The sequence below is a fragment of the Phaethon lepturus genome, unplaced genomic scaffold (genome assembly GCF_000687285.1).
Source record: "Phaethon lepturus isolate BGI_N335 unplaced genomic scaffold, ASM68728v1 scaffold14094, whole genome shotgun sequence".
NCBI lineage: Eukaryota > Metazoa > Chordata > Aves > Phaethontiformes > Phaethontidae > Phaethon > Phaethon lepturus.
Window position 1 is genome coordinate 121,996 of NW_010534083.1, and position 25,599 is coordinate 147,594.

A 25,599-nucleotide genomic window follows, 5' to 3' on the forward strand; every position below is an offset into this window, starting at 1 on the left:
GTTGGCATGCAGACCGCTGGCTGATAAGTCTCCGAGTCTGAGTGTAATTGGATGCAGCATCGGATTCGGATGTGTGGGCTTCCCCGGGGCTTTTTGTTTGTTTGTTTGTTCATTTTTAACACGCTGCGGAGTTGAAGCGATCTGTCCCTTGAAAATGCCTTTGGGCGTGAAGCTGTAACGCCGTCTGCCCGGCCAGTATTTCGGCAGCCCCTAGCTGGAGACCACCGCTCGGGGAGGGTCGTGGCGGGGGGAAGGTTGCTCAGTGTATGAATTCGGGCTATTGTTCGAGGCACACATCTGCCTTAAGAAATCGCACGGCACAGGCCGTTACTTATTCAGATGCAGAAGCTCCTTCCGTCCCACAAGACGGCCCATTCGAGTCACATGCCAGAGGTCTCGGCAGAATGGGCTGCAGCTGCTTCAAATCTGCTGTCTAACATCAGAAGCAGTTGGACAAACTGTACCGCGCTGACTACAGTCAGGCTCCCGAGCGCCAAGGAAGACAGGGAAAAGATCTGGGATCCCAGCGCTATGTTCTCGGAGGATCTGTGGCTGGAAAATGAGAAAAACTGTGCCGTTGTTCACAAGTCGAAGCGAGGAAGGAAGCGCCAAGAGCTCCTGGCCGTGGCCCTGGGGGTGAAGGTGGGAGTCAAGGGGGCACTTTTGTGGCAACCTCTGAAACTCTTTGCCTATTCACAGATCACCTCCTTGGTCAGAAGAGCAGCCTTAACTCAAAACGACAACCATTTCAACTATGAAAAAGCACACAATTTTAAGGTAAGCACAACTTCCTATTATTTTCAGCTAAAAAGTTCTGGTTTGATGCCTCACATTTTATTTTTTGCTGTGATGGGATTTTCACACACCCATCTATACTAGCTCTGAGAAAAGTGTTGAAAAAAACATTTTACTTTCCACTTTAAGTTTCCTTGGCTGCATTCTTAATATGCTTTTACACAGGATTTGGATTTTACTTAATCCAAATAACGGTTTTGCTGCTCACTACAGTACTTGATTGGCATTTTAGCTCTGTTTGCCCAGATTCACCTTTCTTTTTTGTTCAGAAAGAAGTACTGTGTATTGATTGTCTTTATCTTAAAGTGTATCCATTTTTAAATGATAAAAAGGCCTCTTTTCAAAGTCTAGCTATTATCAGAAGCATTCCATACCAGCAAGCATTTGGGACCATTTCTGTTTTCAGAAGTTGAGGGAGCTCGGGTGCTCCCGAACAACAAAGCAGAGCGCAGCAGTGGTATTGTCTCCCAGCTTTTGTTCCACCACCATATGCTAAGGAAATGCCCTCAGAGTCCCACTGAGCTACAGGATCTGGGCTTGTGTTTGCTTGTCACATTGAACTAAAGAGCTGGACAAACACAGGGATGTTTAAATGGATCATCTTTTTGCTGCCTTAGACATACAAAATCAGATTCTTGGGTTTTTTTCCCCAAGTGCTGTGTCTGGCATGCTGCAGCAGGGAAGTGACTCAGCTTCGGAAACGGACCTTCCAGGCAGCTTGTACTAAAATGTTTTGCCAAAAGGACTGTGCTGGTTTCAGAGTATGCCAGCCAGTTACCGTATCTAATGCTGTCAGATTGCGGTTTGATGCTTATCGAGTTGGATACAGAGAGAATAAGAGGCAGTAACACAACAAGAAAGGAATGCATCTCCGCTCTGAAACCTCAGTTTACTTAATGCTCCTTGAGGATGCTGATCTGGGTCACTGTCAGAATAGTTCAACTCATTAGCGGAAAGAGAATTTTCTGATATTCATCTCGGGCCTGTCAAAAAAAGGAGAAGCACTGATTAAAATGATTTCACTGATTTCCTGGTTTAGCAAAAAAGCTTCATTTCTTAATTTTCTACATATTCTGCTGTGCAGACATTGCTGTCCTCTGCAGTGCTTCTGTTGCAGTTGGTAAATCAATAATTTAATATTAGTAAGCAAAGTAAATAATAGCATCTCTCTTCTCATTCCCCCTCCTTGACCCAGTCTACAGAAAAGTCAATATTTATCTCACTGATCAGTACTGAAGGAAATAGGGGAAAATCTCTGTCTTTTCTTGCTTGCTTAAGGTTTCATTCTTTCTGGGTTTTGCCCTCATTATCATTTTAATATCAAAACTATTTTAGTTTAACTAGAAAATATTTTCTCATGACTGAGACTTTTTTCCACTTTGACCCATGCATTCTTTCCTCTTCAAAATTCCCCCTGTTTTGGCTTTGATTTATAATTGGACATGTGCCCAGTTAACTTTGCGTTTGCACAATCTAGCTGTTGTGCAGTCTCTGTTCCTTTCTGATTCAAAAGCGTCACAGTTTCAACTGGGAAATCACATGATTAAAATATACATGTATTCAAAAGCTTGACAGCAGAAAATTATTGTTTTATCCTAGTAAAGGCAATACAAAACTTAGAGAAGAAACATTAAAGAAGATAATTTGTCCAGAAAGGCCAGTCAAAAAAAGTGTTACATTTACTTAATGAACAAATATGTTCACTATGCGAATACAGTTAGTTTTCCAAAGGGGTATATTAAAACATGCCTAGTTGAACAAAAGATGTGGATAGAATGCTTAGAGTAGAATATTTACATTTAAAAGATGGCTAAACTAAAGTCTACAATTTTTCATATATTCCATGTTCATTACATAAAAGGGTTAAGAAATTATTTTAAAGAGAAAGAATGGCTTTATGGGTCTTGGGGCAAAATTCTTAATGGCTCTTGACAGCACTCCAGCTATGATGATACGAGTTTTATCTGAAGGAGATCACTATTTTGCAGACATTCAACGAGCTGTCTTCCTCATTTTTAAGCAAATACTGATGTCTATTGTATCATTCATCTCAGTTCATAGGGACAAAGGTTATGTGTCACAGTGTCTATCACAATCTTGTCATAGGCAATTCTTCATGAACAAACAGATACTCTTTAGCTCTTGTCCTTCAGCCATGAAGAATCTTAAAAATTAAGGGCACATTTTTAGCGAAGCTGATGAGATTTTTGTAGATCTTACACCAAAGATCTTATCTACTAGAAGAGACAAGGAACAAAAGGAAGAAATAGACTCAAGGCATGAATTCAGAGCAAGGATGGATCTCCCTCCATCCTTCCTAAGCTAATACAAAAATTAAAAAGAAGCACTGGAGTTCGGAGAGTGAAGGTGCCAGGTTATGCCATTCTGAGCACCCGTGCTTTCTCCTTCAGCCTCTTTCAAATTTCAAGGCATTAAAGGCAAATGAACAAAAAGAGATTTAGGATCCAGACTGATTTGTAAGCTGGGTTCATCCTCAGCACACAACACAGTCACATGGATTTAGGTTTGGAGCTGGCGTCTGTCTGGCGGGACAACTTTGCATAAGCCAGTGTAGACATACCATAATTCAGGAAAGAGAATAAATCTCTGAAGCCCTGTTTAGAAAAACACAGAGGTATTTCTGTAACTATGTGGGCGTCAGCCTAACTGGATCGCAAAATCCTCTTACGTCTCGTTACAGTTAGGATCCATCAGGCTCTTTGGGATGTGCTTTACCTGCCAACTTCAGTGGGGTCCCAGCTGGTAGTTAGGTCACCTCATGCCCAAGGGCAGCAGCGTGGCATTTGGGGATGCTCCACGTGTTTTGTTCTAGGCTGGGAATGAATGAGAGGGCCTCTGTGCTGCTTTGAGTGAGCAAATACAGCTGAATAATGTGCATTTACCACAATATTGTGCCTGTTTGCCACTATATCATGGGCAAATCCTGTTTGCAGGTGGGCTAGTGGAGCAGAGGCAGTTGATTACCGACAAGTCAGAAGATCTGCTGGGAGAACGGAGGCTCTGGGATAAACTTCCCCTTGTGTTAATCACTGCAGACAAACACTGCTTCTGGGAGACAAAGGGTTTGGGGGAGGCATTTTTACAGACATCATGAAGATTATGTGTATGTATTTAAATAAAAATAACAGCAGAGTCAGCTTTTCTTCCCTGCAAAGAGCTCAGGTTCAGAGAGAGTACAAATGTGCATGTATTCAGGCAAAAGTCTGAAAAATCTATTTTCTTTGGATGCAAATAGAAAGGTCTTCAAACCCAGTCATATAACCAACAAAATCGTCTCAGAAACAGCACCATATAATGCCAATAAAAAGCTTGCATTTCAATTCAAGGCAATTTTTTGTTTGTTTCTGCAGTATTGCTTAAGTGATTACTTTGTTTTGCCACTGTATTGGCACTCCTTAACTTTGATGTTGGTTTCTCCCTCTGTGCACATGGCTCAGACACAGACTAAAACTGCATGAGATAGATAGCACCCACGGGGGGAATTCTGCCATTTGGAAGCAAGGGCACCGGAGGGCTGAAGGGTGAGGCTCAGAGCACAGGAAAGCAATAAGAAGAGACACACAGTCTAGTATTGGGTGAGATTGTCCAGCAGAGAAGAGAGGATGAAAGTAGGAAACAACTTTCCATTGAAAGAGCTGGAAAAGAAATAGAGTGAAGAAGTTAGGAGTTAGACATTGTGGAAAGAAGATGAAAGACTGAACAAGAAAACTACAGCGTACAGTCTGAAACATCATGGTTTTGGTTTATATGAAGAAATGCTTCCCTGTAAATTCTTCTTAAAAGTTGGCATTAGGTGTCAACTGTAGCCCAAGCAGCCCAAGCCTATGTTGTGTGTACACAGAGAGGTCTCCTGAGACTGCAGGATGGCATAGGACCAATAATAAATAGATCTTGATCATGTTTCCAAAAATCTAAGCCCAGGCCATTTGTAATGATGCGGTTACAAAGGATGGGGCAAAACTTGAAAGCCCATCCCAAAAACCTAAGACCTGCTGTTACCTCTCCTTGTTTAAAATAGAGATGAGGCCAATCTTGCAGGCAAAATTCCCATTTAGTATTGAAAAATGTTATGTGCAAGCTTCGGGCTGCATTCAAGTGTTGCGTTCATAAGAACAGACTTCCTTCATTATTTCTTTAAAATTAATGTCAAGCCATAAGAGACTTGGTTCAAAACTGCATCCTAAGAGGTTTTTTCCAACTTCATCTAGAAACTTTTGAAGATCTCCCTTTTTCAGTTAGAGATAGCGAGTATTTCCCTGTTTCAACTTGGCCAGAAACCACCAAGACTCACTTCTCGGGGCATTTCAGTTGGGAATTTGCCATTTGAGCTAAAATGCAGAGCTGTGAAAAATTGAAGTGAATGAATGAATGGAGCTAAACCTTTGAGAGCCACCAAGCTGAAGGGAACAAGGGAGGGGTGCGCAGTCAGCACTTCTCAGATGGAGCCCTCCATCAGCGTTGATGGCTGTTTCCCATTAATGGCAGAAGAGATCAAGGAACAATCAGCTACCATTTCCCAAATAAGCCACAGCGAGATCAACTCAAATAAGCTGTATGCAAAGTGAGCAAGTAGGCCCCAAATATCCTAGCAACTGTGATGGACTTGAAATGTGAAATGGTGTGGTTTTAAAAATCCTGACCGAGCTTTAACAGCCACTTCTCACGAGGTTAGCTTTTGTAAACCACTGCAAAGAAGAAGATATAGTTAGCTGTCTTCCCACAGCAGGTGATTTCACCCACAACTAAATGCCGGTGCAGACCTACTAATTATGTGGTTATCAGTCTAAAAATGGTAAAGACGCAGGCATAATTAGTTGTATCTGTAGTTTTGTATTCGCTGGACGTCACATAAAGCATATGCCTGAAACTCAGGTCATCAGCCAATGTTACGTACAACCCCCTCTAAAATAATGACTGAAATTCATGCTACCCACCCTGCAAAGTAAAGTAAGCTATGAAATGAGCAAGATGTGTGTGTATATATATATTTTTCTCAAACTTTATTGCAAAGTGTTGCTTCCCAGAGACACACATTTTTCTGAGAGGTCAAGTACCATTTAAAAAAATAAATATCGCCTGTCAGACATTCCAGTTCAGACCTTTTACTATCAAAAGGGAGAAAAAATTTCTATTGCTTTAAGATTACTCATGCAATTATTGACTGTGAGTAGTTGGTCAGTAGTCATTTGTGATCAGGCTCACATTTTTATCACTATCAGAAAGAGAGGTCTGTATTAAAATCTCAACGTTTCATCTTCCTGGGGAGTTGGACTCAAGAGTACAGACTTGTTTAGGTGTGACCCTGCAGACAAATGGGGCAAAAACATGAGCAAGCCAAATGCTTGGCTTAAAGCTTCACCAAGTTTATTTGAAAAGGGCAGTGACCATTTTTTTACTATATGAAAAGTAAAGAGCAGCTTTCCCCATCCCAGGGGGTGGAATTGGCCCTTCAGCCATCTCCCCAATGGGCAAACAAGAGCAGAGAGAAGGACAAGGAAGCAATAGCAGCCCGAGTGTGCATGATTTATGTTCCTGTCCAGAAGTAGCTCATACCATGTCCATTCACATGGGCATAGACTTCACTATTTACTCTTCTTTTCAGTGAAAATGAAATGCTTCCTTTACCTTTACCTCTTTAAATAAAGAGGTCTTCTGCCGTAGCCTTTGGAAAAGCAGTGGAGGAACCTGGCGTGGGAGCCGTGGGCTCTGTCAGCACGCAGGTCATTTTATTCCCCCTTATTTACTTATGTGTGGACTGTAGCAAAACGAAGTTTGCTCTGCTGAAAAAGAGCCTGCTGACGTCTTTTCGCTATGTGAATTCAGTTTACTCACTAGAGTGGGGAAGGGTGTCATTCGCTTTTATCACTCATGGGTTCCAGTGTGCAAAATCAGCTCATTACCCACCCGCTGCCTGAAGTGGCTGCCCATGTTAAGCCTATAGAAAGATAAACCTCAAGATCAAAGCAAATTTCTGTTCCCATGGTTTATTTTATCTAGACTTTGGAAAGATGTGGGCACTATGTGCTAAAGATTTACTCGTACTGAGTCTTCTGTTGTTTATCCATTTCAGTTGTTCCATCTGTCAGACCATCTGCCTCCCAATGACCCCATTTCTTTTTCTTTTCCCCCCATTTGTATTACAGGTCCACACATTTCGAGGTCCACACTGGTGTGAATACTGCGCCAACTTCATGTGGGGTCTCATCGCTCAGGGAGTGAGGTGTTCAGGTAGTCCTTCAATATTTTCTGTCTTTCTCTTGAAGTGCTCAGATGTCCGTCCCACCCCAGTCTGCACTCCCTGCAGCGGCGGGTGCGATTACTTTACAGAACAAGGCAAGAAGTCCTCCCGCATAAATTAGAGCGCTGTCATTTTCCCCATTAACTGGTTTAGGACTGGAGCCACCAGCCCTTGGTCGCCAAAGGTGACATCCTTTCGGTCATGCATGTGCCTTGGTGTAGACATTAAGAATTGTTCTTTATGGTGTCATTAAGTTATCCCTGAATGTTTTTACATCTTAAGAAACAAGTTCTGGAAATGGCAGAGCCAGTCTGCAACCAGGCTTCACAACTCATCTTTTTGCCACCAATGGCTGAGAAGTGCCCTTGTCTTCAAAAAGACTGTCACCTGGTTGCTGTAAAAATACCGTGCATTGCTGTAAGCCTTAAGTATCCCACCCCAAACAAAGGAAAAAATATGACCTTCATTTTCCCAGAAGGATTAGTTTTCTGGTGCCTCTATAACAATAGCATTTTATCAGTGTTTTAATTATTGTAAATTTGTTTGTTCTTTTGTGAAAAATAATCGTTTTGCAGAAATGCAATAATTAGCACATCACGAGCTTTCAGATTCAGCAAGTGAAATGGTATTTGGTGCATTGGAAATGGGGCTTCATAACTTCTTTCTGCGGACCTTCAATCCCTTCAGTGTCTCACCTGAATATGCTTCTGTCTTACCTCTCCCTGCCCTGACCTCCAGGCGTTCCAGATCTCAGACCAGCACCGAACACATCCACCCCTGACATCTGCCTTTCATGGGTAGAAGGGGCGATGGTTACCTAAGGCAGCAGTTTGAAGGGTCAAAATACCTTTCAGAAATGCACACTTCGAATACGTGCTGTATTATGTACAGTTACTGCTACATCTTTTCTGCCTGTAAATGAATAATGGTAACATAAAGAATATGAGAAGGACATTAAAAAAGAGGAAAATTAATAGCAGTTTGCTTTTCAAGCTATTCGATCTTAAACACAAGTGTGCAAAAACCAATGCACAGATCTAATGCATTTGTTCACATACATAAAATACTAAACTTATGAAAAGGCTTATTTATTTAGTATGAAACATAATACTCTCCCTCATTAAATTACCAACATCTAACTCTGAGTAGACAGATGCATTTGGATTTAACTTCACATGCTTGGAGAACAGCACTGAAAACAATACAGGGAGGGTCCTAACTGCAGCTGCTCCCATTTGTTTAGATTTCACAGAACAATAATGTATTATGCAGTAGTAACTGTATGGAGAAACACACAGAACCCACCAATTCCATTAAATGTGTAGGTGTGTTTGTAGTGATGATATGATTTTGCTTCATTCATATTTTGTAGAAAATAATATTGAAATGTGCTGCAAATAATAGACATGTGTTTACATTTTTAATAGCTCAGGCAGTAAATCAATATGAAAAACCAGTAAGTAACTTATTAGTGATGATACTAGACATGTTAAGTCAGCCCAACAGGTACCATCAGGAGTGGGCATGACTGGGAAGGCATTAAAACAGAAATCATGGTTCTCTGAGATAATGTGACTCATGATGGCGGTGGTTGCTTTACTGAGGCTTATACATTCATTTGGATGAATGTTTGAATCTGCTCAAAAAATTCAATTTGTGCAGATCAAGCAGTGATGTTTAAGTTAACAGAAACCCACCCATGCAACCAAGAGCAGGATTTGACTCTGGAGTAAGACACCAAGAACCATTTGTAAAATTAATCACTTTTGTTTACATCATGCCTTTCACAGCATTTTATATGCCTAAACTGACCTACAGACTAAACACAGGGGTCACTTTAGTCACCAGTGAAGTGATGAGACAGGGATGAGGAGGCTGCTGATGTGGCAGAGCAAGCCAAAATGCAGGAGTGTGGAAGGGGAAGGGAGGCACACTAGCTCAAAGTGCTCGTCACAGTTTGAGTGCTCAGGTGAGGCTCAGGCCCTTCACCTTTTAGCAGCGCTAAGCCACAAGCTGGCCAGCCAAAGACAGTCGTTACTGTGCTAATTTTATAAAAGGCTGAACTAAAATATCCAGAAGTTAAGTCCCATGGTTTCAAACACAACACCTAGAGCTCCATGTCTGGCAGCGAGCTGACCCAGACCGCACTAGCAGTCACCTCTGGCTCAGAGGTGTGTGAAGGACATCCAGAGCTTTTATAGCTTTTTTAACAACTATGCTGGAGTTCACTTTCCTCACCGTAAGTTTTTTACAGGAGATTTCCATGTTCATCTTTCTCGTCTCCATCTTATTTATTCTAGCTTTGCTGACTGATGAGGAAGTTATGCCCCTTGCATATGGCATGGGCATGGAAATAAATTGTTAGACAAGACCTATCAGTGTTAGCATTTATTAATTAACCTGGCTAATTTTGTTTACAGACTGTGGGTTGAACGTACATAAGCAGTGCTCCAAATACGTGCCCAATGACTGCCAACCAGACCTCAAGAGGATAAAGCGAGTCTACTGCTGCGATCTCACCACACTAGTGAAAGCCCACAATACCCAGCGGCCGATGGTTGTGGATTCATGCATTCGAGAGATCGAAGCAAGAGGTTTGTGCACTTAGGAGAGCAGCAGACACAATTAAATGAAGATGACTTGAATTACATGCTAAGCTAGGACCGGGTAGTATGCTCACGCACACTGAAGACAGGATGAGAGAAGGGTTATTTAAGTGTAGGTGATACATTGCTTTGCATTAGCTAGGAAAATTAAATCATGACATTTTGTAATGCAGTTTCCTGAAATGCTTTCTGAAAACATGTCAAAACGTGTATTACGTTACACTTCTGAAAGGGGTGAACTTTAAAGTGAACTTTAAGTTCATGTTTATGTGTCTTTTTTCATTATTTTCTTTTAACATACCTAGAGACACTTCTAATTTCAGAGTAATTGGTTTAAATCAAAGCCATTATTAATAATCTTTCCAGACATTATGGGAAGAGAACACAAGTGACTGGAAGTGACTCAGACAAGTGAGGTCACAGGCTGTGACGTTTTGGGGTATGTCAGAAACTGTGCAAGGTTTTGCATGATGCTCAGCTACTGACTGATGAATGCTGTGGCTCAAGCAGCATGTCACAGCCAAAGTTTCCAGTTTGTGACAGGTTTTTGCTATGCAGAAGAATGCCAGATTGGAGAAATACCATATCCCCTCCAACACAACACAGTAATGATCACGTATTTTTGCTTTGGATAGCAAACGTGTATGTCGTGCTGCCCAATAAGCCAAATTTCCCTGTTAGTCATAGCTTCAGCACAGGAATCTTATGTTGTTGAATTCATGGCATCACAGTAATCTGCATGGCAACACACTGATACTAGCCATAGGGATTTCAAAGCCACACATCATCTACTGAAATGAATCAAAGGTTTACAAGTAAATCCCCTGCCCTGCTCCGTAAAGCTCTACCAGGATTATATCATTGCAAGGACAAATAGAAAGAATAGTTTGGACTAAGACAGAAGAGCTTTACTCCGATGATATAGCAGGAAGCTACATTGCATTTGAGATCTAATCACTTACTTCTACATTTATTGATTAAGATAAAACCTGCTGCCCGCTGTCTGTTTTTTCAACATCTTTAAATTTCTTTCTTTAATTGCTGTAGAACTATGTAAGATACTGATTTCGTTCTTAAGAAAACAAAGTGTACTAGATCTTATAAGTAGGTTAGCACTGTTCATAGTCACAATAAGGAGCTCTGGGATTAAAATAAATAACGTGTGTGTAACTGCTTGGCTAGCTGTGCCTGCTCAGCTGGGCTGCCCTGCATTTCATGTTGGTGTGGAGCAATGGGGGGACAGTTCTGCAAGTGAGCAGGTCTCTTGTGGTGAAAGAACAGTAGAGGGGATGTACTGATGTGGAGAAGAACAGTATCCATGACATCTATCAGCTGTGTATAAATAAAAGCTGACAGCAAAACTGGGAACAAATGTGCTTATAGGGAAAGGGAGTCTCTTACTTGCATTGCTATTTATCCATCTCTTAGTTGCGTTGCTATTTATCATTAAGCAACTGGTAAAAGGAAAAGAGACCTCTAAAGCTTTATTAACTGTAGCCAAATCCAGGAAAATCTCCTGCATAAAATGAATAAATCATGATAACATCACATGCCCCACCATTAGCAAATTGCAGTATTTTGCTCTAACATAATCAACTGTGTACCTAACAAACTCAGAAGGTATAAATCCTACAATTCTTTAATCCTTTAAAAAACAATTTGAAATTATCTTGATCCTTCCTTAAATGCTCCAGAGTTTCACGTGACAATTAATTAATATTTTGCTACACTTACTAGATCTGTTGTTATTCCTTTGTTGTTTTTAAGCCTGGCTATTTGTTGGTTACTGAAGCAAAGTTAACCAAGAACTTTTTGTTTCAGGTTTGAAGTCTGAGGGCCTCTATAGAGTCTCAGGCTTCACTGAGCACATTGAAGATGTGAAAATGGCCTTTGATCGAGGTATGCCATTCCATTTTTTAATCTTGTACAATTTTAATCTAAGCTTTCAGTTCTAGGACTGTTCAGTTCTTCCTGGGTTTATATAGGTACCATGGTAATGAAAGTTATATGTATATAAGCAGAAGTACAGAAAGCAACCTGTCTTTTCTGAGTTCTTAAATTAATCTGTAGTGCTTTTCATAAGAAGAAATCATATTTCATAGTTGGAAGGAATAATTAAACAATAAGTAATGGTAGGCAGAAAGCTAAGTGCTCAGGGGACTGGATGATTGCTCAACCCAGCAGCACAGCCTAGGCACCTAGTTCAGGTATGAGCCTAGATAGTACCAGGGGAAAGTTCTTAGTCCTATCTTTAGTAGGCTCAGTGCTTTACAATATGAGAATCATAGAATGGTTTGGATTGAAAGGGACCTTAAAGATCATTTAGTTCCAACCCCCCTGCCGTGGGCAGGGACACCTTCCACTAGACCAGGTTGCTCAAAGCCCCATCCAACCTGGCCGTGAACACTTCCAGGGATGGGGCATCCACAGCTTCTCTGGGCAACCTGCTGCAGTGCCTCACCACCCTCACAGTGAAGAATTTGTTCCTTATATCTAATCTAAATTTACCCTCTTTCAGTTTAAAGCCATTACCCCTTGTCCTATCACTACATGCCCTTGTAAAAATCTGTCTGTAAGTTTGAGAACCAGGAAATCCAAGTGGGAAGTCATTCTGCCTGTAACCTTGTAGAAGGCACCACACCACTGTGCACGTGATTGATTGCATCTGCACAACAGATGAGAGGAGCATTGGGGAGATTGGTTGTGCAGCATATTGAAAAACTAATAATTAAAACACCGCCTGATTACCATCCTACTAGCCCTTCTGAATTGATTGAGCTGATTACCTTGGTTCTGGTCATGCACACAAGTCTTTGCACACAGGACTAATTTTAAGTATATATGTAAGTGGATGCAGAGTAGGGTCTTCATCAACAGAAAACATATTTTCAAGTACATTTAAGAAGTTACATAAATATTATTCTCCATTCCCATAAATAGTGTTTTCCTTCCTACTTAATTTTTTCAGTTATTACCTCTGCCATGTTAGGGAATAGGGTCAGACACAGCCCAGTGATTGCAAGCCCATGGGGATGAGGCAGGTCCAGGTCAAGCCAGAAAGTCAACCCACAGGTCAGGCTACCAGAAGGATGAACAGGCCAGGCACAGGCATGGCCATGACCCAGCTGGAGACAGCTACGATGTCACTCGGACAGGGACTGGGGCCCTGGGGGCCCATGGGCAGGAGGTGTGGGGGCTCCAGGGGAGGCTGGGCAGGGCCGGCAAGGTCTATGGTGGCACGTCTTTACCCTTATTGCACCTGAATACTTTTTTGGTTTGAGACAGTTTGTCACACAGACATCACTGGCAAAAAAAGTCCAACTATGAATTGCCAAAGTGACTATTTTCATGCTATACTGAAATAGCCTTTAAAAATAGTACATGTTTTAAAATGTGTTGGATGCTGCGGTTGTGAACGTATGCATATACACACACAGGTCAGCCATCATTTGCGTGAGAGACGCACAGTGATATGACTGCTGTCATAGGAAGGTACATGCTGCCCATGTGCCACATGAAACCATGCTGCTGAGAGGGTCACAGTCCCCACAGGTCCCACTCTGGTCCCTGCAGGTAGATCTGGCCTGGCAGACCCTTTTGTTGTGTGTGTTAATTCTCCTCTAAGTGTGCCAACCTGAATGAAACCCAGAAGGAGAATCACAGGTTGAAGGGGGAAGAGTCTGAAGAAAGCAGATGGAAATATATGTCTGAGCATGACTTGAACACTGCTGCAGCTGCAGTTCCCTTTGCAAATGCTTCGAACTATTGGAACCAGTTCAGTTTTACAGACAACATATCTTTTATTATTGCCTATACTCAGGGCATAATCTGGTGGCAATACACGCTTGGATTAGACCCACAGCAGGGAAAAAATGTGATTTTATTGGCAAAGAAGGCAGCACCTAGAAACAGGAACAGTGAGGTCACTAGCAGTATTGGATTTCCAAAGGGAAAAAAACATGGATAAACATGGAAGCAGAGACAGCAAGGACCGAATTTGCATACACCGGCTGTGGGGAAAACCATTGGGCATAAACTGGTAAAAAGATGTGTCTTCATTTTCTCTTAACAATCTCATTAGGGAAAAGGGGTAAGAAGGGAAATGAATAATGCTAAAAGCAGTGGAACAGTAAACAAAATCTTGTTATAAAAGCATGACTAGAGTATTGCTGAGACCAGAAACTGAGAACTTCACTTTCCAGTTTTGAAAATGTTTTCTCCCTAAACTGAGGTGGAAAAGGAGAAAGAGTTGGGGTTTTTTTTGCAGGAAGGGGTTTAAAGAAAATAGATTTTTTTGTTCTGACTTGTGGGCTGTGCAGATAGAAGTTGGTTGTCAACTGGCAGAAGGTTGAATTGGCAAGATGCTTCCAACCTGACAGCTCAGGGCTTGCTTCCCTGTCAGATCCAAGTTTAGACAGACAGGGACCCCCCCCTGCCCCGCCTTCTGCATCCCAGCCCTGCAGGTGGAAACATTGCTTTTCTGCTGCCCAGTTACCCCTGCTTAGCCCTTGAAGGCAGAACAGCAAGGAGTGGACTATCCCAAGGATGTGGAGTATCCCAGATCTCTGGGAGCTGAGAGGCAGGTGGCAGGTCTCACCTCCAGCAACGCCTGGATGGTTTTTGTTCAAATTTCTTTTTCTGCCCAGGAAGTGAAGTTGTGGGAATTTTCCACATTCATTATAGGAAATTAACATATTTTTTTCAAAAGTAAAAAAAAAGGAAAATTTGGTTCTGAAATATAAAATGGAAAATTCCTGATCAGTTCTGTTTAATAGGCGTCACAGCAGAAACAGCCATATCTGTGGCCACGTCCTGTGCATTAAATGCATTAAATCTCAGACATCTCTGGAGCACACTGCATAGCAGAAGGTAGATGTGTTTTAAAAGAGCTTGGGATAGTTACTTGTCAAAGGAGAAGCTGAGAGCAGGGGTATGAACCAGATAAAAGAACTCTTTAATCTAATGGATAGTCCTGGCACGATACTAGAAGATGTACACTGGCCAGGAAGAAATTTAGTTTGACAATTTAAAGACCATTTTTTAACCATCTGAAGGTAAGGCTCTGAAACAACCTTCTAATAAGAGCAGGGATAAAAGCCTTAACTAATTTTAAAATGGAAGTTGAGGGGTTTACGAGAAGGGTTATGTGGCGTGGTGCCTGCAGTAACAGAGCACTGCACTCTGGCATTACAGAGGTCCCTCCCCGCCCATCATTTCCGAGTCAGTCCCCAGGCACCTGGCCAGAATGCCAGTACGCTTTTGCATCTCTGGAAATACAGCTTTTAATAAATGGGTCTGAAAATAAACAAGCAAGAAGTCGTCCCATTTAATGCACAGGACGCATCCTTCAAATAATGCCACCAAGTTTTCTGGTTTCACAAGTTCTTCGTCAAGCCACAGGAGCCAGAAGACGGTACGATCCAGGGGCGAGGCGCAGGGGCTGACCCGGCCACAGGGTACCTCTTCTGCTGATTTCATGTGCAGCTGAAGGGGCACAACGAAGAGAAGCCAGCCCTCTCACTGACTAATTCTGCCTTGCCAAAGGGACACTCACTTGTCGCTTCCAAAAAGTTATAGTGAGAACAGAAAAGCAAAGGCAGGTTTGAAAGGTAACAGCTCGGGAAAAGAGTTGTGACCACATAATATTATTTGGGCCCAAGGAAGCTGTAATACTTGGTTTTAAAACAGAGAGAAGTTGGTCCCCATCTGATGTAAACTAAGGCTCCCTTCCAAAGCCAAAGCAGTGTAAATACCCCTACTGTAAATTAGCTTTCGGCTCTCTGAGGCACTGACAATGTTCCATTTTTGTCATTTTTGTAATGAGAAGGAGAGGAATAATGTCGATTTATTTAATCTGGTGAATGTTGGTGCTGTAGAATGACAGTTGCTCTCTGTCAGCGTTGTTGAGTTGTGGCGTTGTGGCATCCAGAAAACCCTCATTGTGTGCTTTATCCACAGTGCTGCCATTGTCACCAGTGCATTCTGTCCCCCTGCTTGTTTGTATGACTGGCTGGTACAATACACTTGCTAAAAATATTACGCTGTTAAATATTACATGAGTACTTAGAGGCATCCTAACTCATACTCACACTCTTTTGCCAGTGTAAGTGAAAACCTTTCAAATGCCAAATCCAAGAAAAACCACAGAAGCACATTAGCATGGCAAAGGTTGTGCAATAAAAACAAAGTGTTAAGGAAAAAGGAACCTAAGTAAAAATGCAATTCAGTATTCAGAAGGCATAACCGAGGCTTTAAGAATGTAATACTTATTCTATTTCATTCTCTAATAAACTATTGATACATTTCTATGGCATCCAAAGTCAGCTGAAACCTTTAAGGAACAGAATAAAGACTTTCTTTGTCTTGAGATATTCAAACTTCAACATAATGCAACAAAATATGCTGAGAGTCAAAGCAACATGGGAAGAGAAATGACGGGGCTTGGGGAGGATTACGTTTGTAAAAGTTGAAATGAACTGTATCTTTGTAATGAAAAATTTTTTTAAAATATTTTATTAACATATGGCCACTGCAATGATACTGAAAATACTAATTACAATCTGAGGAAAGTTACTGTATTGAAGAATTAAAAAAATGATTGTGGTAATGCAGAAGGTACAATATAAAATAGATGTAGGTCATACACTATGCTACTTCAGAGTATCCCCTATGAAATGTGTGTCATGACTTTACCGAAAATGAATTAACTTTTCTTTCTTAGTGCTTTGAATTTTAAGTGTGTTTAAATAAAAATACAGATCCAGGAATTTGGTGAGAATAAGTGCAGCCTGCCAAGGGCCTTCAATTGCTGAAACTGAAAGGGAAAACAAAATAGACAATCCAAAAACTACCAAAGGAAAATAAAAATCCATACCCACTGCAGAAGTATATAGATACATTATAACAGACATATAGTTACGCTCACTTTAAAATAATCTTCACTGCATTTCCAATGGTTTTACATTTGTCTCTGAAGGGAAGAGAAAAATCTTTGACTCAGGAGTTAATGCATCTTTCCTACAATAAGCAAGTATGTAAATAAGAGGTATGTTTGAAGTACATTGTCGTTTGAAGTACCTCTAGCTGAAGTGCCCCTTTAAGGAAGCTTGCTGGGCTGCTTTGTAAAAGTACTAAATAAATAACACTTCCACTTAGTCTACTGGTGACCTGGATAATAGATGCAACCTTCTGCTTTGCCATATCTGTTGTGGTGCAGCTGCTGGCTCCTTGGAGGTGTCTGTTTTCAGTGGGGCGTTTGGAGTGCTCAGTGTCCATCAATTAAATAGAGCTCTCCACACAAAGCTTGACAAGACTAATGCTACCGTGCCTGGAACGTGTGGATTAAACAAAAGATTGGGGCAGTGTAAACATCCTCCTAGGGCTTATTGATGCTGTATTAAATTAAATGCTGATGGATGTATTCAGACTGCTCAGCTGCATCAAGAAAGGCTGCTTGTTTTAAACACTTAAGCATATAATCTTCTCTTGATGAGAACATGTAGTGCTATTAGTCTTAATGAGAATTATGTGCATACATTGGACAGGACGTATCCCTTCAAGATTAATGCCGAAGGTTTGTATAAAATGTCTGCAATCAATATAAACTCTTTTACTCTGCTGTGAAAGCCTTTATCACCATCTTAGATGCCGTGTATCAAGCACACCCACTCATCTGTCTGTATCAGGGCATGTCTACAAGCACTAGTTATTGCGAGACAAGCAAGGCGATGGCTTTACCGCATGTCAGCGCCTCGGTGGTAACAGCCCAAGCTTGTGCTTGCACCTCCTGGTAGATACACGCAAACTCCTCTCCGTTGTTTGAGCAAGCACAACCTCGCATCGCCCCGCTCACTGTGTGGTCCTAATCTTCACCACCTCCTGCGAGGGAAGCGCTATTATCCTACTTGAAGGGTGGTGAATAAGGACTATGGGGTATAATTCATCTCCAGGAAACCTGAGGTAAAGCTGTGGATTAAATCCAGACCGCCTCACGCCCTGCTGAGTCCTGCCCTGGTCTTCTACCGCAAGACGGCCAAGGACAGAGCCCAGGGAGGACAGCAGAATTTCTCAGTCTGGAGAAAAATGTGGATATGAGGGTACTAGGTGGTACAGAACAGATGTAGTCACTTAAACTTGAAAAATAATAGTGATCCAGCCTCGCTGATAGTTCTTGTAACTTCATTTGCCACAAGCCATCCATTGGTCAAGGGCTTGCCAGCAGCACTTGTAAATGTTAACTCATGTGATTAAAAGTGCTCCGTAACGGAGTTCTGACTAACTGTGTTATAATACGTGGCAGACAAGATGTATGTCATTTCAGTTGCATAATTCATCTATTTAGCTGTTCAACCATTACAAGTATCCATATTCATTTAACAAATTGCAATCCACATTTCAGAATAAATTGTATAGCTGAGTGCCATAGCATGTCTATTTAAATTCAAATCTTTTCTATTTAATAAATAAGTCAAATATGAAGACATTAGAGGACATACAGAAAATAAGGCGGCTTTCTTACTAGCTAATCGGTATAGATAGATTGGTGCAGGACTTACAAGATTTGGATGTTAACTCTGATTTTTCCTACTGGTCTCCTGAGAGTCATTGGAAATTTATGTTATTTCTTTGTGCCTCTGTTTCCACAAGTGAAAATGAAAAAATGGTTCATACTCCTGTGCATTGATCTGTGGATACAAAGTACAACATCAGAACAAGTTATTAATAGCTTATTTTCAGTGAATCAATGACCCAAATTCAATAAATATATTATTAACATGATTTTTCATCCAATATTAAAACATTATGTGTGAGATGGTATACTGCAGATATTGTTGATGTAATCACCAGCCTCTTCAAAAGATGTAATAAATAAATTGCTTACTAAAAGATAAAGAAACTACCATTCTTCATTCATATACTGTAAAGTTGGCAGCAATATATTCTCATTTAAGCCTTCCAAATGCTTTCAGGTTGTTTTTTCTTGTCAGGTTGAGCACAATAAATCTAAATTAGAAGCCTAGCCTTGCTTTAGTCAAAATTAGCCTGGTTTCAAAAAGATTTCTTCCTTCTCTTCTAGATGGTGACAAGGCTGATATTTCTGCCAGTATTTATCCAGACATAAACATCATTGCCGGAGCACTGAAGCTATACTTCAGAGACTTACCGATTCCGGTGATCACCTACGACACCTATTCCAAGTTCATAGAGGCAGCAAGTAAGTATTGCATAGTAATTTGCACCAACCTTTAATTACATTTCCCATCCATAAAGCTGTCCACATTAAAGAAAAAGAAGAGACAGACAAGAAATTGGAAGCAAGGGGTTGTTCTGTTCATTACTTCTCTGACACATCCTTCTTTCACATGAAACTTTTGCCTGAATGTTATTGCAAATGGGACATCATGCAGATACACCATCGCAGGGCTGGTGTCACGGCCGCAGACACAGGCAAGACTAGGTGATCCATGACGGGTCAGGGATGAGTGAAGAGTGTGAGCCCTGAGGGTTGCTTTTCATTTCCCCACCATTTTCCCCATCTCCTATATTGTGGCCTCCTTTGGCAACAAATCTGCACCGCTGACAAGCACGTCTCCTCCTTCAGTCAGTGAGGGATCGGAACAATGAGGCATGCCATAAACCATACCTGCCCCACAGTTCAGGTGCACCCACTGTTCTTTAAGGTCCTACAGTATCTAGCCCATGTCCAGATGGGAGGCACGTGCAGTTACTCTGTGCCCAGAGCTGGCAGGTTTTGGGTGCACCCTACCAGAGAGGGAGGAGGACAGCAGCATTCAAGGCCATAATGTTGGCAGAGCAAGCTGAGATTTGCCTCAAATTCTGCTCTCTGGGGCACAGCCTTCCATGTAATGATAGTCCATAATGAAAACTCCGCAGTTGGATTGCTTCAAAATCAGATTATTAGAAAAAAAAGTCAAAGACCTGAGGTGTCTAAGAAGTAGCATGCTTTCGTCTTTAAAAAGTATTCTTAGTAATTTTGAAACAGCACCCAGTATATCAATAAGCAGCAGGAGTGGTCTGCCTGTGTGACACTGCTGCCTTCCCTTCCCCTCTGCCTTACCCCATCTTGCATTGCCCATGCAACCACAGATACTGCTCTCCTGCACTCTCTTCCTCCTTGGCAGAGAAATTATTCTTGCTCATCAGTTGTCCTATAAAGAACATGCCCAGAGGAAGCAGTTCCTATCATATCGATACACCAACCTCTTAAAAACAGGACAGAAAGATTCTTACTCTTCTAAAATGTCAAGCTTCTGGTGACATTTGTATGGAAAGTCATGCAGCAAATTTAACTCTGACTCAGTTCACAGCTTAGGAACCCATACTTTTCATGTAAAATACATGTAAATCCTGCTCAGATTTTTAGAGAGATTACCAAATGAGCAGTGATGCCTACATATTTAAAGATGTTCAGAAATCTTTGTTTATGTAATTCCATCTCATTTCAATCTCTAGCTAAACTTGTATATTCAAACACAGTCTCTAAAGCATATACCCACACTCCCATCTGGTGTTGAAAGCTAATGGAAGTAATCTTACATAAGATTTTTAAAAGTCCGTTCTGGGCAGAGTATTATGAAACACCTAATGAAACTCGAATACTGTACCTACACAGGCTTGTAGACAAGAGCTACAGACCATAGAGATGACTGTTGGGTGGTCTTTGTTGCTGATTTCTTTGTAAAGCCTTTTTTTTTTTTTTTGAGTTATGCAGAAGTTGCTGATAAGCTCCATGTTTATGAGTTTAATATTTATCCCTCCAAGCGCAGTCAATGGCTTGCAAATGACTCCATAATAATAACTTAGCTTCCTAGTGTTAACACCTCTGTTGGTGTTTACAAATGGAAAGCCCTATTAACATGGATCCTGTTTGGTGTTTTTACAGAAATCTCCAATCCTGATGAACGACTAGAAGCAATACATGAAGTGTTGATGTTACTCCCTGCTGCTCACTACGAGACACTGAGATACCTAATGATTCATCTCAAAAAGTGAGTTAATTGGCATGTAGGGTAATTCTTGAAGAGCTGAACAATCTTCTGCTTTGAAAGAGAGATATTACTGAAAGTACCAATAGAGTTTCCTTTAGGCACTGCCACTAAAACGATATTACAAATAAACAGGCAAGCTATGTTTGTATAAATGCTTATAAGCTATGCACACGTATAGCACAGATCCTTCTGCTGGCAGATCGTTGCAAACCTTTGAAGAGTTAATTGAGATCTGTCACGCTTCTCTGAGGCAGGTAATACCTGAAAAATACTGGAATGGTAGGTACTTCAGAGACGTGCTGCAGTAAGTCACTTGATCACGCTTTGCTTCTGCCTCCCCTTACCTCCTGACTTGTCGTCTTGAAGGATAACCCTAAAAGGCAAGTGCTGTCTCTTTCGAGTTATTTGCTCACATCATAGTTAAGCCAAGAATCAAGCAGGACCTATTTTTATATGACTTAGTAAAAGCAATACAGGCCCTTACCAGTTATCTCTCTTTTGGTTTTAAACACACTCTGCCTCGTTTGCTTTCCAAAGCTGCTTCAGGCGTACATAAGGCTTCATAAGGCATACAAAATTTTCAAAAGTGCCCAAATTTCATTTTTGAAAGTGACTTGTACTGCCAAGTTTTCCAGGTTTTCAGCTAGATACCTAGAAAAATTATGAAGTGCTACAAAGAGGGTCCCTCACTTTCACAAATTTCAAGCAAAACTTTTTCAAAACCACGCTAACTCCACTTTGCTACTTTGGGTATTTACATGCCTCAGGAAGTCTTCTTTGTAAGTTTTTAAAAACTGAACCTGAGTAAAGACTGGTACTGTCATCTCAAAGCAGGCCTTCATTGAAGGATATATTGCCCAAGACGTCCCTTTTCTCTGGTTAAAGTTTATGGTGCTGCTTGGAAACAACAGCAAAGGGGATTATGGAGGAATAAAACTCACCTCTCATACAGCAAGTCTCTGATCTTTTCTTAGTTGTCCCACTACTTGCAACACAGTTGCAAATTTGGAGTACTTTCTGGGTTTGATATGCACTATTCTGCACCGTTAATGCCAACTCGAGAAGAGAAAGACCTCAACGCACATAAAATTGCATCGGAGAGCTTGTGTGAAGTGCATTTCATGCTCAATCGGGTTTTCATTATGCAGAGACTTTTCCTCATTTTGAATCGGCTCAGGTCATTACAACTGAGTAATTTTTCCTTTCGATGAGACATTACCTGGGTGGGCAGGAGCTTCTTCAGACTCTGCAGAAATGAGATGTGCAAACTCCCACCCTTGGCAGCGCATATGCATGGACAACCATGTTGGCTTTTAAGAAGGCTCGTGAAGGCTGCAGACAAGCCAGGGATCTGCGTACAGAATCAGTTCTTTCATCTCCCAGCAGCAACTTTTTGATAGCCAAGTATTGACTTGCCTTCCTTCTTTTCCATGAACTGCAGTACAGGCTTCGGTTCAGCTGTTGAGCTGAACTACTGATGAGACACAAATAGTCCAAACTATTTGGATACAGCTTTCAAGATTTCTCTTGAAAGAGAAGATCAAGCTTTCTCTCTCAAATACCTGCAAGTCACACAATGAATTTCCTCTCCTTTCCCAAATTGTAGCTTAAAGCGTCTGCACGGAAATGAAGCGCATGTCAGTTCCTACGGCAGATCAGTCAGAGAGATCTGAACGCAAGAGGGAAGGATACTTTAGGTTCAGACTGTGCTCTTCTGTAGGTGAAACATAGGGTCCCAACTCCAGCCCCACAGGGCTCTTCCTGCACAGAGAAAACATGCACCGATGTCAAGGAGTCTCTGTAAAGACCGGAGGATCACAGCCTCTACACCAGCGCTATTTCTCAACAGAAAAGAAAGTGCACTGAGTCGTTGTTAAAAGCACAGGAAAATCCAGCAGAGGACAATGTAGGCAAAGAAAAATGAGTTTGTCGGTCAATTAATTAATTGTTTTCTGCAGTTATCTTTCTGATAACTTTTTTGCTCAAAACTGAAGGAAATACAATGGCGTGAGCAGTCCCCCCTGTGGCGAAATACGTACAACTCCATCCACGCTGACACTGCGGTGAAGCTGTGAATCTTCTCTGTGTTCACCCCAGGCCGTGCAGCAAGCCCCACGCTCCTGCGCAGAGGTGCTAGTAAGACGTGTGCGGCACCGCACAGCTGTTAACACCTCTGCTGCAGACAGCCACAGAGGGAAAGCAGAGTCTTATGCATACGCTTGCAGAGGCGGCTTGGGCTCGGCAGCCTTGGTTTGTCTTTTCCCCTTGCAAAGCACAGCTAACGTATCTGGGCTAGAAGATGGTGACGTATCTGTGGGTAAGGGCACTAACAGATTTCTGTCCTGAAGGTGAAGAGGAACAGTGGTTTTGTGTGGCAGAGCCACTCTTTGCAGCGAGCTGAGAGCAGAAGCAAAACCGAGTCATATAAGGACCTTGCAAACAAGGGAAGACCAGATTACTTCTGGTTTCAGCCTTTTTGTGCTCCCCTGATGGCGTGAGTGAATCCACTGCCTACCTGCTGCCCTGGGAATTGCCATGGCCAAGGGTGGTCTCGGCTCTTGCCAGGAGAGCTGGCTCCAAAACCAGATGTGCTCCACCCTGGGAGAGGAGTTGTGTGTAGAGGAGATCTGAAACTTCACCCAGTGCTCTACGTAGTACTGGCAAGCGTCTGGTCCATAGGGACCATGACCGATCAAGGGACCACGTTTGTCTCCACGCTGCAATGCAAGAGCACCCTCAGGACCGAACTCAAATGCCAAACGCTTGCTGGGACAACACTGATGTGATCCAGCGCTATTACCTGGAGAGGAACCCTGAGCACATCTTGCATTTTCCAGAAGGCCTAAAGGATGATCACTTTGCATCCTTGGCAGTCTGTGTTTGCTCCAGCCACATGTAGCCTACATTTTTTTATATTTACGTTATATGACCCATGTCAGGGAACAAAACAGCCCAGGTTACTTCCTAGAAGGGCTTCTTTCTGTTCTCTCTCAAGGATAGATGGCATTTGTAGCAGTCCGACCTCAGCAGGTCGCCTCTCTGGACTGCTCTAGGTTTCAGCCTACTCCTAAAGTATAAAAGTAATCGGAATCACTCAAAAGTGTAACAAGTAATCGGAATCACTCAGCTGTTGGTTGGCCTGAGGCAGCCAGCCAGGCAGAAATGCGTGAGCGGGTGGGCTCCTGCAGGCTGGAAGCATGGGGGTCACTGGTAATCAAAAGAAAATCTGGGTTCATATTCTTGAAGCACATCTGCAGCTCTGGTACAACATGCCAGAGAACTGTAGTTACTGTAGAGTAGAGGACTGCTCCAGACACCATCATTTAAACCGTGATTATGATTTTCAAAAAAGCAATTGCTACTAATTCTTATAGCCTAGCAGATAGCCATATGGAAAAAATCACTTAAGAGTTGCAGGAGGGGTATTTAAAGGCATTGAAAATCACAGCCCCACTGTAACTGCATCGTACTTGCTGTGGAAACTGTTACTATATTGTAAAGTAAGTAAAAGTGAAAAAGCGAAAGTAAAAATTGTTACTGAAAAATGCCATTATCTACCAATGCTTGATGTGAAGCGGGACTACAGATGACGATGCATATATTCTTTTATTCTGGGAAGTAAACAACTACTTACTTTTTTCTTTTTTTGGTTTTTTTTTGTTTTTTTTTTCTCTTTTAGGGTTACCTTGCATGAAAAGGAGAATTTTATGAATGCTGAAAACCTGGGAATAGTGTTTGGGCCTACTTTAATGAGACCTCCAGAGGACAGTACCCTTGCTACCCTGAACGACATGCGGTACCAGAAGTTAATTGTGCAGATTTTAATAGAAAATGAAGATGTTCTCTTTTAGACATAGAGAGGCATATCTTCAAAGCCATTTGCTTTCAAATAATTAGTTTGAAGGAAAAACAACATTTCTTTAAATTTTTTTAAACATAAAGGAAAAGTTCCTTGACTGCACTTCAACTTCTGCAAAGTTGCAGATGGATGCCAAAATGTTTAGGGAAAGCCTATGTCTCATAGACATATGCCTTTTTGTAGAAGGGAAAAAAAAGGTCAGAAAAAATCCTCTTACCTTGTATCTTTTGCCTTGCCTCAGATGTATATTTGTTTTGAGAAGTTGCAGACAATTTTATTGTTAACTTATTAAGAAACACAAAACATATTTTAATATGGCTAGAGAAGCAAAAAGGTACTTAATCAGTGTTACTTGTATACGCCTATACATTGCCCTCTCCATGAGACATAATTATATATGTCAGTTGTGAAACAGAACCTATATTATAAAGATATTTTTACTTTACCTAGCTGAAAGAATGGCATTTTATTTTAACAAACTATAAATCAATGCGGTGCATTGATTATTTCCCATGTAATTCTTTCCTGCATTTTTGCTATGATATATTGAAAACAATTACCACTAATGCAGTATTATCCTGACATACCTCTTTCATTGCAAGTGTTTTAAAGAATTCTTTTCTTGTGTGTATTCCAGCTTTCCTTAGGTTTCTTCGCATTTAGGCACTAGCACCCTAAGATTGTACACTTTTAACCATTTGGTATTTCCCAAAATATATAGTATTTTATCTTCTTTTTTTTTTTTACTCCCTTATAAAATATGGTATTGAGAATTTTTCAAAAGCCCTGGAGCTAGTATCAGTTTCACATGCCAGATTTTTCTTGGATCACAGTGATATATAAGTTAAGTGATGCTGGGACACAGGATATTTTCTGGCCTTGTTGAAAAGTTAGCACTTTTTTAGGTTAATTATGAAGGATTTGGTTTTTCTGTAAAAATCAAGTTATGTTTTGTCATGTTTCTGTATTTATAAACGTACAGTAAATCTGCTTAAAATGTAGGTATTTATCTTGAATGTGTTTCCTGATGGTTTGTTTAAAAAAAAAAAAGAAAGAATGTGTAGGAAATGT

The 25,599-nt window shown here is 41.3% G+C and overlaps 1 protein-coding gene across 7 annotated transcripts; it reads left to right on the forward strand.

Annotated features, from left to right (window-relative positions):
• The first annotated feature begins 339 nt into the window (after positions 1 to 339).
• On the forward strand, positions 340 to 25,174 carry LOC104619518 (beta-chimaerin). Of its 7 annotated transcripts, none has more exons than XM_010285414.1 (7): positions 340 to 777; positions 6,960 to 7,044; positions 9,475 to 9,648; positions 11,482 to 11,559; positions 18,737 to 18,874; positions 20,564 to 20,669; positions 24,349 to 25,174. In XM_010285414.1, the coding sequence occupies exons 1-7, from the start codon at positions 340 to 342 to the stop codon at positions 24,518 to 24,520; spliced, it is 1,191 nt and encodes a 396-aa protein (XP_010283716.1). In that variant the 3' UTR covers positions 24,521 to 25,174. The 7 variants fall into 7 exon arrangements, with proteins under 7 accessions (XP_010283716.1, XP_010283717.1, XP_010283718.1 ...); XM_010285417.1 differs by having other exon boundaries at positions 532 to 642; XM_010285415.1 differs by lacking the exon at positions 18,737 to 18,874 and having other exon boundaries at positions 344 to 777.
• Positions 25,175 to 25,599: the final 425 nt, after the last annotated feature.